Genomic DNA, 16,220 nt, shown 5'->3' with positions numbered 1-16,220 from the left:
GAGTGCTTTGTTTATCTCACCTTTGGCACACATTTCAAACAAAAGAAGTGGCTACACGCTAATTGCTTCGGCTCCACAACGGCATCTGCACATAGACTTATAGGTAGAAGTTTCGGATTTTGTTGTCTGTTGTTAGAATACAGATAAATCATTGAAATAACAATGTCAAAAAAATGAATATTCTAAGTACCCAGGCATATAGAACAAGTAAGTTCCTTATCGATAACAGGTGTTGATGATGCTTGTGTTAAAGCTTTGGAAATAGTGGGCATGTTCCCCACTGTTTTCTCTGAAGTATTTAATACCGTTTTAATACGATTGGATCCATTAAGATTTGAAAATGGACTCTCTGGAAGGTTATGTCCATAGCTGTTGCAAGGAAAGAAACTCACTGGTCATTACCTTTTTATAATAATCACCCAAACAAAACAAAGTAGCTTCTATTCAACTACTTCCAGGAACCCATTATTGACAGCTTGTTTTCTAAGTAAAATCTTTGTCATGTTCTTTATTTTACAGAACTGCAAACTGTGGATGATGGTCTCTACCTTTCTTGATCGTCATTATCCTGCTTAGGCTTATCTTCGTTATTCTTCAGTACCTCAAGCAACTACCCAAACTGATCAGTTGAAGGAAAATTGTTGATTTGAAGAAGTCACTAAATGTTTTTACATACCAGCTATGGGTTTTTCCCCAGTATCTCCGAGTACTTGAAGCGCTATAGTTTTTTCAAGCTAATGATGGGTTGTCCCCAGTATCTCCGAGTACTTGAAGTGCTATTTTAAATAATAAATGATTTGGGCTACTGGAAAAACCAATCGCTGCAAAAGATAGAACCCTTCCCACCAACATATAAAGCATAATAAAATTATGTATGGCCGTATTTATGAAGAGAGGAAAGAATGTGTAATGTTTAGTGTGGTGAAGTCATGGATACTCTTGGAGGGAATCTATATTCAAGCCCATGAAAGACATGTTTAGATGATATTGCTCAGAAATGTAATCTGAAAAATATCGATGTGAAAAATAACTTGTAAAATGGGGAGAAATATATATTCTTCACTCTTGGATTTCCTTCTCTTCCTCGATGGGATGGATGTTTACGGGCATGTTGCTTGCGAAGGCTAAGTGTAAGGACCTTGTTATATGTAGCCGGGAGAAGGGGTACATGAAAAGGCATCCATGTGATGAGAATTTTGACAATGACTTTTTGCTCTCTGTCATTTTGCTGGTATGCTTCAGCCTTAGCTTTGGATAGATGTCTTTTTTCATGATTTCATTTTGTTTCATAGTTTGAACAGATTGTACAGTACGGTTAGACACTTGTGATGTAGCTCAGAAATCTATTATTAAAACAGTTTATGTCAAGCATGTCGACATGCTCTTTTCTATTACGGGATGGCCATAAATAGGGGATATAACAGAATATGCCCTTCAGTCTTTTGAGATTTTGAGATGAATATGGTGGGAACTTTATGGCAATTTGAAATCTCAATTGTTTTTTATCGATAATATAATTTTGCAGCTTCAATTTGCTCAAAAAGATATTATTAGGATCGATGTATATTTTTAGACATTGCCTGTTTCTGCATAGGAGAAGACAAGGATAAGGTCATAAAAATATTTGATGGATGTGACTGAAGAAAGGTCATCATAAGGTCATAAAAATATTTGATGGATGTGACTGTGAAGGAAGGTCATCATAAGGTCATAAAAATATTTGATGGATGTGACTGTGAAGGGTGTCACAGCAAGTGTCTTACGCAGGTCAAGACTGAAAGCACTGTAGCAGCTGTAGGATTGCATCTGAGTATGGGCAAAGTTTTGGAAAAAAAACCTTGGTGGCGTGTGTGGCCCAAACTGACAACTTTTGGATATGTATTCCACCATTCATTTGTAAATGTGTGACAGTGAAGCATGATTTCAAGTAGGAAATATGATGCTCATCACAACCTAACAACTATAATGATATGAATAAAATTGCATTGCTAGCTATCTGTATTTATTTTTGAATTTTCCGTTCATGTGAAATAGCCTATGTTTTCTTTATTTTTCTTGCAAGTAACTGTTCATCTTGATATTTTCCTATTATATGCTCCTCTTTACAGTGTAATATTTTTACAGCCTGTCTACCTGATATTTATTTCTGTTGGTCCAATGGAACAAAAATAAGGTTCTTTTCATTTTTCCATCTTGTTAAAATGTTACTGTTTTCAATATTTGCAGCTTTTGCTGTTATAAAATTTTCTACAAATTTCTCATTTTCAAATATCTGTATAAAATTTTTATCTGTCTATCATAGAAGTTTTCTGTTATAAGGCCAACTGTATACCATAAAATTTTCATTATATGCTAAAAGTTGATGATCACAGTAAACTGGCCATTGAGGGTTCACCTTGTGATGTTATCAATCTAACATGTTAAAAAAGAATTAAATTAAGGTTGAATTTGCGATTATGTAATAATGATATGGATTAAGTGGCAGGTGTGCAAGAGCAGTTACAGTAATAGAAACTGTATGACAGATTATATCATTATACCAACGTAGTAGGTGCTTAAATTTCATACTAAATGTCCATGAGAACAAGGACATCTTTGGCTAGGTCTTTCTTGGAGTTACCCTTGCTAAACATGTAATATTCTCACTACCAAGTTTGAGATATTTGTCTGTAAATATACTCGAATGGATATTCTTGCTGTTTTTTTTGTCTCTACTGCAGGGCAAAACAAAAATATGTTAAGGCCTATAAATTTTGGTGCCATGATAAGTGCATATTGCAAAAATTCACATCTCTCTGACGTTGGAAATGGACATCATATCTGGTCAAGGCAGTACTTATATGATAGGTATTCCATCCATAATATGAACTTTGTTGGAGATGGAATTCCCTCTGGCAAATATCATTGAATCTAAATCAGCATAGATTAGAAGAGCACTGTGTACATTATCTGTATCTTCATATAGATACAAAGGATTGCATTTGCACCATTTTCAAATTGTTTTATATTTTAGACCCAGTGCCATCTGAGAAATGGACCAAGCTGAGTATCATGATGTATATTTTGTATAACTACCACTCATTTGGTGTGGGACTGGCTCTCTTTCCCAAGGGTAATAATCAAATTATAAATCTCTCCTTCCAGAAAGTTTAAAGACCTGGTTGCCCTTGTGTTGCACACAGATAGGGCACTCCTCAGACAATTTAATTACCTGCACCAGCAGAATTCACAGAAATGGCAGCCTGAATCAATTATATATGTTAAAATATATTGATTTAATAATGCAAATGAGTGCTTTGTTTATCTCACCTTTGGCACACATTTCAAACAAAAGAAGTGGCTACACGCTAATTGCTTCGGCTCCACAACGGCATCTGCACATAGACTTATAGGTAGAAGTTTCGGATTTTGTTGTCTGTTGTTAGAATACAGATAAATCATTGAAATAACAATGTCAAAAAAACGAATATTCTAAGTACCCAGGCATATAGAACAAGTAAGTTCCTTATCGATAACAGGTGTTGATGATGCTTGTGTTAAAGCTTTGGAAATAGTGGGCATGTTCCCCACTGTTTTCTCTGAAGTATTTAATACCGTTTTAATACGATTGGATCCATTAAGATTTGAAAATGGACTCTCTGGAAGGTTATGTCCATAGCTGTTGCAAGGAAAGAAACTCACTGATCATTACCTTTTTATAATAATCACCCAAACAAAACAAAGTAGCTTCTATTCAACTACTTCCAGGAACCCATTATTGACAGCTTGTTTTCTAAGTAAAATCTTTGTCATGTTCTTTATTTTACAGAACTGCAAACTGTGGATGATGGTCTCTACCTTTCTTGATCGTCATTATCCTGCTTAGGCTTATCTTCGTTATTCTTCAGTACCTCAAGCAACTACCCAAACTGATCGGTTGGAGGAAAATTGTTGATTTGAAGAAGTCACTAAATGTTTTTACATACCAGCTATGGGTTTTTCCCCAGTATCTCCGAGTACTTGAAGCGCTATAGTTTTTTCATGCTAATGATGGGTTGTCCCGGGTATCTCCGAGTACTTGAAGTGCTATTTTAAATAATAAATGATTTGGGCTACTGGAACAACCAATCGCTGCAAAAGACATAACACTTCCCACCCACATATAAGGCATAATCAAAATTATTTATGACAGTATTTATGAAGAGCGGAAAAAATGTGTAATGTTTAGTGTGGTGGAAGTCATGGATGCACTTGGAGGGGATCTATATTCAAGCCCATGAAAGACATGTTTAGATGATATTGCTCAGAAATGTAATCTGAAAAATAAAGGGGAAAAATATATATTCTTCACTCTCTGACTTCCCTCTCTTCCTCGATGGGATGGATGTTTACGGGCATGTTGCTTGCGAAGACTAGTATCTAGCCAGGAGAAGGGGTACATGAAAAGGCATCCATGTGATGAGAATTTTGACAATGGCTTTTTGCCCTCTGTTATTTTGCTGGTATGCTTCAGCCTTAGCTTTTGTCTTTTTTCACGATTTCATTTTGTTTCATAGTTTGAACAGATTGTACAGTACGGTTAGACACTTGTAATGTAGCTCAGAAATCTATTATTAAAACAGTTTATGTCAAGCATGTCGACATGCTCTTTTCTATTACGAGATGGCCATAAATAGGGGATATAACAGAATATGCCCTTCAGTCTTTTGAGATTTTGAGATGAAGATGGTGGGAACTTTATGGCAATTTGAAATCTCAATTGTTTTTTATCGATAATATAATTTTGCAGCTTCAATTTGCTCAAAAAGATATTATTAGGATCAATGTATATTTTTAGACATTGCCTGTTTCTGCATAGGAGAAGACAAGGATAAGGTCATAAAAATATTTGATGGATGTGACTGAAGAAAGGTCATCATAAGGTCATAAAAATATTTGATGGATGTGACTGTGAAGGAAGGTCATCATAAGGTCATAAAAATATTTGATGGATGTGACTGTGAAGGGTGTCACAGCAAGTGTCTTACGTAGGTCAAACTGAAAGCACTGTAGCAGCTGTAGGATTGCATCCGAGTATGGGCAAAGTTTTGGAAAAAAAACCTTGGTGGCGTGTGTGGCCCAAACTGACAACTTTTGGATATGTATTCCACCATTCATTTGTAAATGTGTGACAGTGAAGCATGATTTCAAGTAGGAAATATGATGCTCATCACAACCTAACAATTATAATGATATGAATAAAATTGCATTGCTAGCTATCTGTATTTATTTTTGAATTTTCCGTTCATGTGAAATAGCCTATGTTTTCTTTATTTTTCTTGCAAGTAACTGTTCATCTTGATATTTTCCTATTATATGCTCCTCTTTACAGTGTAATATTTTTACAGCCTGTCTACCTGATATTTATTTCTGTTGGTCCAATGGAACAAAAATAAGGTTCTTTTCATTTTTCCATCTTGTTAAAATGTTACTGTTTTCAATATTTGCAGCTTTTGCTGTTATAAAATTTTCTACAAATTTCTCATTTTCAAATATCTGTATAAAATTTTTATCTGTCTATCATAGAAGTTTTCTGTTATAAGGCCAACTGTATACCATAAAATTTTCATTATATGCTAAAAGTTGATGATCACAGTAAACTGGCCATTGAGGGTTCACCTTGTGATGTTATCAATCTAACATGTTAAAAAAGAATTAAATTAAGGTTGAATTTGCGATTATGTAATAATGATATGGATTAAGTGGCAGGTGTGCAAGAGCAGTTACAGTAAGAAAAACTGTATGACAGATTATATCATTATACCAACGTAGTAGGTGCTTAAATTTCATACTAAATGTCCATGAGAACAAGGACATCTTTGGCTAGGTCTTTCTTGGAGTTACCCTTGCTAAACATGTAATATTCTCACTACCAAGTTTGAGATATTTGTCTGTAAATATACTCGAATGGATATTCTTGCTGTTTTTTTTGTCTCTACTGCAGGGCAAAACAAAAATATGTTAAGGCCTATAAATTTTGGTGCCATGATAAGTGCATATTGCAAAAATTCACATCTCTTCGACGTTGGAAATGGACATCATATCTGGTCAAGGCAGTACTTATATGATAGGTATTCCATCCATAATATGAACTTTGTTGGAGATGGAATTCCCTCTGGCAAATATCATTGAATCTAAATCAGCATAGATTAGAAGAGCACTGTGTACATTATCTGTATCTTCATATAGATACAAAGGATTGCATTTGCACCATTTTCAAATTGTTTTATATTTTAGACCCAGTGCCATCTGAGAAATGGACCAAGCTGAGTATCATGATGTATATTTTGCATAACTACCACTCATTTGGTGTGGGACTGGCTCTCTTTCCCAAGGGTAATAATCAAATTATAAATCTCTCCTTCCAGAAAGTTTAAAGACCTGGTTGCCCTTGTGTTGCACACAGATAGGGCACTCCTCAGACAATTTAATTACCTGCACCAGCAGAATTCACAGAAATGGCAGCCTGAATCAATTATATATGTTAAAATATATTGATTTAATAATGCAAATGAGTGCTTTGTTTATCTCACCTTTGGCACACATTTCAAACAAAAGAAGTGGCTACACGCTAATTGCTTCGGCTCCACAACGGCATCTGCACATAGACTTATAGGTAGAAGTTTCGGATTTTGTTGTCTGTTGTTAGAATACAGATAAATCATTGAAATAACAATGTCAAAAAAACGAATATTCTAAGTACCCAGGCATATAGAACAAGTAAGTTCCTTATCGATAACAGGTGTTGATGATGCTTGTGTTAAAGCTTTGGAAATAGTGGGCATGTTCCCCACTGTTTTCTCTGAAGTATTTAATACCGTTTTAATACGATTGGATCCATTAAGATTTGAAAATGGACTCTCTGGAAGGTTATGTCCATAGCTGTTGCAAGGAAAGAAACTCACTGATCATTACCTTTTTATAATAATCACCCAAACAAAACAAAGTAGCTTCTATTCAACTACTTCCAGGAACCCATTATTGACAGCTTGTTTTCTAAGTAAAATCTTTGTCATGTTCTTTATTTTACAGAACTGAAAACTGTGGATGATGGTCTCTACCTTTCTTGATCGTCATTATCCTGCTTAGGCTTATCTTCGTTATTCTTTTACCTCAAGCAACTACCCAAACTGATCGGTTGAAGGAAAATTGTTGAGATGTGCATAAGAGGATGAATGAAATTACTTAAATGCAAAGTGATAGTCTCTAGAGAACATGTCTTGAATAAGTGGGTATCCTAGGTTTACCTTCTGATGCCTTGGATTCTATTTCAGACTGTGGGAATCCATTAGTGAATCTATTCTCGAGGTGGTGAGAAACAACAATAGGTAGTGATATTGTAGGTACATTTGGGTAAATATCCATTTCTTTCTTTACACCAACTCTTTCCTTAGGAAAATAAATGTCATTTATAGATGGACGTGTATCCTTTGGAGTAGTTCTTCTAGAGCTAATAACTGGAAGAAAACCTACACACAGCCAGCGACCCGTTTCCCACAGTCAAATTTGACCCACTAGCAATCCAATCCAAACAACATACACAAAGTGAGTGAGAGCAGTTCAGTTGAGCTGGGGGTTTCCCGGTCTCTAAGAAGCTCGAACCCTTGACCCAATATCTGAAGAAAACCACAAAGACACCACAACACACAGACCAACCTCTTCTTCGCCATGGGGGGCAACGTCCCACGTCAATCTAGCGTGTTTCCTGGCTTTCCACCGCTTGATTCCTGTGAATTCGGCCTCGCAATGCACACATAGTCCATTGACCGCCTTCAGCACTCTGGCTCTTTCCAACTATAGAGAGATATGACAAAACCAGTGCACCTGTGACCTGACCTTTATATTCTAACGCAAAAGCATAGAAATATAGTAATGGATTCATTCTCATCGGTATGGACGCTCACTGTTTCTAATGGAGAGAGGGGAAGCAGAGGAAGAAAAAAGCCGACCAATAGTACCCACTTCTAAGCTAGCTTCGGATTACCTAGCTATACCGAGTGCATTTATGTTATTTTTCTCTTGCTCTTATAAAAACAACATCAGTGGTTTCAGTGTCCTGCCTTGTAGTTGTTATATATGTCATGGCAAGCTATCTTGTTATAGTAGAATACCTGATATGCTTGATATGATAAAAGTCAAACAGTTGACTTTGTTCATGTCTACAAAAAACAGTTGACTTTGCTTAATGATCAGTTAGCTTTGCTCATGTATATCAGAATTCTCGAATAGTCATATCCCTGTATTGAGATTTTATTCACATGATCAATAATCCCCTTCTTATCCACCTATGGCTTTACATGCAATACCGTCCTAAAGCGTTATCCTGTAGGTACACTTCAGTAAGTTTCATATGTGGCCTGTTTTGTGCCCTGGCTCACAACCTCTTGTTTCCAGTCTACATATACTATTACACAATACTAGATATACTTGCACTGATATGCCCATTGATGGTACCTTCTTCAACGATCTGTGGTCACAGCTTGTAGCAGCTTTAATTTTATTTCAAATGTCTTGCCATTCTAACATGTTTGTTTTTCCTTTGCAGATTTTCTTGTCCAGTGTGCTCCAAATTTGTCTGTGATATGTCTAAATTGTGGGAGAAACTTGACCGAGGGGTAGATATTTTCGACAAGATGAACATCTTGAAGTCAACTTGCAATACCTCACCACTTTCTCGTCGGTCATTTGAGCAGGTTTGGATCTTATGCAATGACTGTGGAGTAACTACTAAAGTAAATTTTCACCTTGTTGCACACAAGTGTCAAAGTTGCAACTCTTATAACACCTGGCAGACCAGGGGAGGTCCTTTTGCAAGTTCATGTGGATCTCATCTTTGATATTCTCAAATGTTCAGATTCGTGTATCCCACTTTACCACTTGTAACGTTGCCTTAGCACTGCCTATGTAGCATGAAAAACAGCGGTACTGCAAATTGCTATGCAGTGGCATTACTGTAAGAATTCATTGTAACCGTTGAGTTTTCCACAAATGAAAAATTCAATAATTCCAATTTAATAATCCTATCGGCCTCTCTTTGTACCTTTTGGGACAATTGCTAGTAATAAATATAAGAGCGTGTTGCATTTACATCGTTCGTAAACATGTTCCATAAAAAGGTTAAAAATAGAAATATATACTTTATAGAAAGATCTCAAAGTCCATAACTCTATATTTTCATATATATGGTTTTATGTTAAAAATGTTTTAATAATCGTTTTCTTTCCTCAGGTTAAATTAGCATTTATTTATATTAGCTTTTTTATTTATCAAGTTTTCCTTTTTTGTTTTTTGTATTTTTCGGCGCTGGAGATGGAATTTTTTAAACTAAATTTCTTTTAAAACATAAAATTTGAAAAAAGCATCCGGAAAAGTAAAATTTTGATAAACTTGGGATATATATATACACATACTATATGTCAAATCCATTCTAAACATTTGAAATGATTGCACATCTTTTTCATTATAAGTAACATATTAATAAAATATTTTAATTATAATAATTTTTTTATTATTTTCATTTTACATTTTACAATATATAAGTATCTTTACATTGAAATATTTTACTTAAACATATCACTCAAATATTATTTATGATCAACATTGTTCACATTAAAATATTTTTTAGGATAAATATAGTTTTAAATAAGCATGATACTCATATTCAACATTAAAAGAATTAGCAATTCAATATATTTTTATGATATTGAAATATTTTATTTATAACTCATATTGAAAATTTTTAATATTAATAGTTTTTTAAAATAACATATCATCTTAATCTAGATATTTGAATAAAATATACATCTTCCTCATCATTAAAAAACTTTACAAAAAAATTATTATATTTTATATATATATATAGATAGATATTAAATAAAATTAATATAAAATTATATTAATTAACATATGCGTTAAAATATATTATATGTAACAAACAATGAAATATAAATATAAACAAAAACTTAATTACTAATATCTTCTTTATATTACTTATTATTGTCAATGGTCACACATCCACTCCATAGGGAGAAGTGACACATCTCTTTTATGATAAAAGTTAGATTATATTTTATTTTTTTTACTTTGAATTATTTTATTTTTCTAAATAAATATTGTGTAAAATAAAAGTAAAAAAATGAAATATTTTTTATCTACCATGAAAGTTTTTTTGTATTATTGTTTTTGTTAATCTAAATATTATTTTATTATTTTAAATTAAACATTATGGAATAATAACTTTTATTAGTTTTTACTAATGTTTTTTAATTGAATTTGTATGAAGATTTGTATGGTATTTTTTTAAATAAATATTACTTTATTATTCCTAAGTTTATTATTTTTTTTTTCTAAATAAAATTACTCTATTAATATTAAAGGGGTAAAATTACATCTAAACTGCAGTAAAAAACAATTTCCCTATAGGAGTGGTAGAGAATATCAGAAACACTGCCCATGACAGTGAACTTAGCTGAGAACTAGTGTTCAAATCCCATGCAGGGGAACAAGTATTGACCCTCTTACTGAGCTTGCAAAAATTCAAAGAAACATGTGGATTGAACCATATCTTACAGATGTGAACCCACTTAGTAGCATGAACCAAAATTTGCCCACCATTATGGGCCGCGTGATAAGTAACAGAGGCAACAGAGAAAGAACTACGCATCTGGAGGCTCTTCCACAATTCTGCACCAACCGAACTCAGTCAGAGCACTTGCACGAGCAGCATCAGTATCATCCCTTGCATGAGCAGCATCAGTTTCAGAAGGACCAGGAGCCACCGTTTCCATCACCACGTCCAAGGCATTGTGAATTGGGACTCCGAAACTTGCAAAGAAAAAGGATTCTACGCAGAGATAGAGGTAGGGCCCTCCTGATGAGAGCTGGACTCTCCTACCTCCTTGGCTTCTTCATGAAAGAACACCGAGATGTGAGCAGTAATTCTTGGACGATTCATGGAACAATTAAAGGTGAAAATCGTTGAGCCAAAAGAGGGAGATGATGTGGAGTCTTGAGGGTGATGGCTGGGGAGATGGAGATGCCCTCTCCTACTGTGAGTGCGAGGGTAATGGCCGGCTGAGAGATCACTGGAGAGGGAGGGAGAATTGGAGGATGGACGAGAGGGCACATGCTGAGGAGTACCCCTGCAACTCCTCATTCTATGGTGAAGACGGGGCATAACGAAGACTGCAGCAACACTATGATAACAAGACCACTCAACCACCTCCGCAAAGATCAGGCTATTCAAATGAGCATCCGAATGAAGGCTGGAGGCCTCCAAAAGAAACCTGGGAGTTGACAAAGATAGCTTCGCAGGATTGCCCGAGCATAACAAGACCAACAAAGCAATAGACCATAATAGAAGATTACCAGACCAGCAAAGCACCAGAGGCTTCAAAGCAATCCCAAGGCAGAGCCTATATTTATCGCCCTTCGTCCTGCCTCAAATTGCACCCGCCATAACTGCTACATTGAAGAGAGCCAAGGTCCAGTGTAGACCAGATCATGTGGAGGCGATGGGGAAATCGGAGGACAAGCTGGGCGGATGAAAGACATGAAGTGAAACAAATGCACCCAATGATCCCCAAATGCCACTATTTATTCTGCGTCGGGCGATAATCCATGTGGTACAGGGCAGGCAGGTGTCGTCGCACCTTGCCGTACCCCTGTCCCATCACATTAACCAACTGGCTATACACCCACATCTGGGGGAGCTGCATCCTTTTGGACCTGAATTTTGCATTCCTGTTCTTGTTCATGATTTTGAATTATGTCTAGAGCTCTAGTGAGAAGAGAATGCCCATTTTCCACTCCCAGGTTGCCCAGTAGATCCGCGACCTTGTTGCCTTCTTGTTTAACATGATTGAATATGATTGATTGGTTGGTGTTGAGTGTTTTTTCTATAGCATCCAGCCTCGCTTCAAGTCTCCAACTGTTGGCGATTTTATGCACATGAGCTCCATTGAGCAGCTGGTTGGCCAAGTTGATGAGGATTAGGGAGTCTCCTTCTATCTCCAGAGGCTGGAAACCATGTTGCTGGGAAAGGAGTAATCCTTGCCAATGACCCTCTAGCTCAGTTGAGTTATTCGTGTCCCATCCAATCTTGCCGAGGTAAATCAGGAGAGGAGAGCCCTTATGATCTCTGAAAATGCCAACAAATCCTGCTTTGCCAGGTTACCCTTAGAAGCTTCATCAAAGTTGAGTTTGAATCTATGCCTTGGAGGGGGGAACATGACTGCTTTCTAATATTCATGCTTTCTGAAGGTTTGCAAGTGGGAATTCCTTGAGGGAGTTGTATGTTCCAATTTTCCCATATGGCTGTCTCATTTGCCAGCATGGGAAAGTCATCCAGAAGCCAATATTGAAGCGCCAAGGTCTCTTTCAAATTGTGACAGAGGTTGCCCCAAATGATTTCTAAAGGAGTGCTTTGGTCTTTGAAAATACGCTTGTTCCTTTCTTTCCATATTGTCCATAGGAGGAGGCCGGGTATTATTCTCCATAAATGGTTGAGAAGTGTGCTTTTATAAGGGCTTTGGTGCCAAAGGCGATTGGAGTTGATAATGTCCTCGGACACTTGGCATTTTCTTCGGCATGGAAAATTGGCCTTCTCCCATAGTTGGTTTGCCAGAGAACAGGAGTCCAGGAGATGTTGAAGCGTTTCCTCCTGAGAATGACAATTGGGACAAATGGAGGGCCCATGAATGTTTCTCTTCCTTAAATTTTCCCAAGTTAAGATCTTTCGGTGTCGAGTGAGCCAGAGAAATAAGGATACTTTGGGCCAAGTACCCGAGCCCGGATTCTTCCCCAAATAGGATCCAGAGGCATAGAATCTTGGCATCTAATTTTGTAGGCCTCTTTGGTAGTGAAGGATCCTCTAGGGGTATATCCCCATCTCAAGATATCTTTGCCCTCGGAGTATCTAATTCGACGTTTTTAGAGCTCACTCTCCAGTATTTCTTTTGTCTGGTTATCAGCATTTCTGACAAGCCTGTCGGTTTGCTTCCATTATGTGTACCCTTGTTCTATCTCCAGAGTCCACTGTTGCTTGGCTGATTCCTTTTGTTTCTCCTCCCATTCTTGGCAAGGTGGTAGGTTGAGGATGATGTTGAGCTTTGGAAGCTGATTCCAACCGTCCGTCCAGAATTGGGCAGTGCTGTCGTTTCTAATTTCCCAAAAGCTGTGTTGTTGGATCAGCAAGAAATGTTGTCTAGCCGCATTCCAAATTAGCGATCCTTTTTTAGAAGGAGTGAATCTAATAAGCTCCTCCGCTGGTATGTGATTGGCATATTTGGCTGTCCAAATGGGTACCCAAGGCTTATTGGGCACAGAGATCCATTGCCACCAATTTTTTGCGGCCATGATTTCATTACTATGATTAGGGTCTCGTAGACCTATGCCCCCTTTTTCCTTTGGCTTCCATGCCGTAGTCCATTTGACAAGGGCCCATTTGCGATTTGTACCATATACCCCCCAAAGAAAATTGCGCTAAAGATCTCTGATTCTTTTAAGAACCCATTTAGGCACTGCCAAAATTGAGAACGGATAGAGGGGCATTGCCTGAAGCACAACTTTGATTAGCACTAATCTACTAGCTATGTTCAGAGTTCTGTGAGTCCACAAAGTGAGATGAGATTCAAGTTTCTATAGGAGCATATGCTAGGAGGCGTGCTTGATTGCAAAGTCTATAAGGGGGGTGCCCAGGTAATTGGAAGGCAGGGAGGCTATAGAGAAGCCTAGAATGCGGGCAATATCATGTTGAGTAATAGGAGGGGTGTGAAAAAATAAGATCTGCGATTTGGATTTATTTATACTTGTTCCTAAAGTGTCAAAGAAATCCTTCAGAAGGGATTTAAAGATGGAGGCTTCCTGAACAGATGGGTACCCGAAAAATTTTTTGTCATCAATGAATTGTTGATGAGTGGTGGCAAGAGAATTGTGAATGGAAATTCCTTTGAGATGCTGGGAGAGAAGGGCTTGCTTGATATGTCGACCTAGCCCTTCAACCATTAGAATGAAAAGGAAAGGGGATAGGGGATCCCCTTGCCTGATGCCGCTAGAGGGACTAAATGGTCGAGAGGGAATGATATTTATGAGGATTGAAAAGAAGGTAGTGGAAATTAAACTCTGAATCCAGCGAACCCACATTGGTGAGAAACCAAAGGAATGTAACATTTTTTGTATGTAAGTCCAACTTATCTTATCAAAAGCTTTGGAAAGGTCAATCTTGAGAATCATACTTGCTTGTTTGGAGTTCTTGAGGGAGTGTATGATTTCATGAGTAAGGATGATGCTGTCCAAAATTTGATGTCCTTTAACGTAACCGATTGTTCAAGTGATATGAGTAGGCACATAAGCGGCTTCAACCTTTTGGAAATGACTTTGGCTATAACCTTGTATATAATGTTGCAAAAAGCGATTGGGCGAAATTTGTCTGGAGTGAGGGTACTTTCTTCTTTGGGAATGAGGGCAATAAAAGTTGAATTAAGTAAGGGCAACAGCCAGTGTAGAGTGCGTGATTCCTCCACCACTTGCCACACTTCCTCTTTTATAAGCTCCCAGAAAGAGTGGAAGAAAGTAGTGGTGAAACCGTCCGGTCTAGGTGCTTTGCCCTCCTTAAGCTGATTCATGGCCAGATCCACCTCCTGAGGCACTACAGGTCGAAGAAGGAGTTGGTTGTGTTCTTCTGTGATAATTTTTGGCACATTTTGAGTGATCTTTTCTATAGCAGGCCGTCTATCAATCTGGGGTTCTTGTAGGACCTCCTGGAAGTGATTGATGAATTCCTGTTCAATCTCTGCATGGTTTTCCACTCTTTCCCCTCCTTGCTTTTGTATAAAAGAGATGGTATTGTGCATTCTTCTTTGAATAGTAGTTCTGTGGAAGAATTTAGTGTTTCTTTCACCTTCTTTCAGCCATCTAATCCTAGATTTCTGCTTCTAGAGAATTTCTTCCTGCTTTCTTCTCTCCTCCAATTGATTGTGAATGTGCCTTTCCAGTTCCAAAATCCTGTCCTTGTATCCCTCTATGATTATCTATTGCTGGAGATCTCTCATTTCTTTGTTTAGTTCTTGTTGAGCCTGAAAGATGTTGCCAAAAGTCTCTTTATTCCAGCATTTGATTTGGGCTTTCAAGAATTTGAGTTTCTGTTGAAACTAGAACATTTTTTATCCCTCTGGCATAGGGAAGTTGTTCCAAGTGGATCTGATGAAGTCATTGAAAGCAGGATGGGAAAGCCAAAATGCTTCAAATCTGAATGGACATCTGGTTGAGTCGCCTAGTCGTTGCCATTGGAGAGAGATAGGCCAATGGTCGGATCTGGAGTATGGAAGAATGGATGCTGAGAGGTCGCCACCGAGATGCACTGCGTTATCCGAGATGAGGAATCTATCAAGTTTTGAAGCAATTTGTTGCCGCCCAGCCCTGCGATTGCTCCAAGTGTGCATTCCATTGGAGGTTTGCATATCTATTAGCGTATTGTTGTGGATATTTTCATATTCCAGCCTGGCTCGACCTCCCTTATTTTCCTCTAACTTGGTGATCATATTGAAGTCTCCTCCAATGATCCATAGAGGATGGTCTCTATTGGAGTTAAGTGCTTCTATGGTGTCTAGAAGAGCAATTTTGTTGGCTGCTTCCTGTGGAAAATAAACATTAGTGAGATGACCATGAATGTTGGTGCCGATTATATGAAACGTTGCCTGAATAATGTGATGGGAGGCATGGAAGTTTGAAATCATTATTTCTTGTGCATTCTAGGCAATTACCAACCCTTCAGATGCACCTGACGTGTCCACTGCAACCAAGTGACAACCTAGCCATGCTTTTGAAAGGATGTTTCCCAGAGTGTTACTGTTGCATTTTGTTTCATACGGAAAGAATATGTGCGGTTGTTCCTGCTTTATCATATTTTTAATCATTCTGAGTTTTCCAAGGCTATTGATCCCTCTTAGATTCCAGGAAGTGAGCTTCATGATTCATTATTAGTAGTGGGCTTGTAATACTTTATCAATTTAGCATATCTGCCTGAGTCAACCAGTATTTTCCCTACGGCTATAGTTCGTTGGAGATCTATCTTTGTTCCGCGTTTTTTGGAGTCTTTAGGAAGGAAGCAACCATCCCATTGACTTCCCACCTGTATTCCCAGTTGTTTTTGCTGATAGGCTCTGGATATGATAACTTCCATATTACTAAGCTGATGCGCTTGG

General features: G+C 37.4%; 1 protein-coding gene across 1 annotated transcript; it reads right to left on the bottom strand.

The window, feature by feature from the left end:
- Positions 1–15,179: 15,179 nt before the first annotated feature.
- LOC149243546 (uncharacterized) lies at positions 15,180–15,752 on the bottom strand. The gene has a single exon (XM_089371242.1). The coding sequence runs from the start codon at positions 15,750–15,752 to the stop codon at positions 15,180–15,182; it is 573 nt and encodes a 190-aa protein (XP_089227368.1).
- Between the last annotated feature and the right edge of the window lie 468 nt (positions 15,753–16,220).

The sequence above is a fragment of the Pinus tabuliformis genome, chromosome 8 (genome assembly GCF_031772625.1).
Source record: "Pinus tabuliformis cultivar Carrire ecotype Pingquan chromosome 8, CPIR1, whole genome shotgun sequence".
Taxonomy (NCBI): domain Eukaryota; kingdom Viridiplantae; phylum Streptophyta; class Pinopsida; order Pinales; family Pinaceae; genus Pinus; species Pinus tabuliformis.
Note: the sequence above shows the minus strand (reverse complement) of the source record. Positions and strands in the feature narration are given on the sequence as shown.

What these genes read in the sequence shown, in the direction of transcription:
- LOC149243546 (XM_089371242.1), bottom strand. Translation starts at nt 15,752, where the DNA reads ATGATTTCAAACTTCCATGCCTCCCATCACATTATTCAGGCAACGTTT.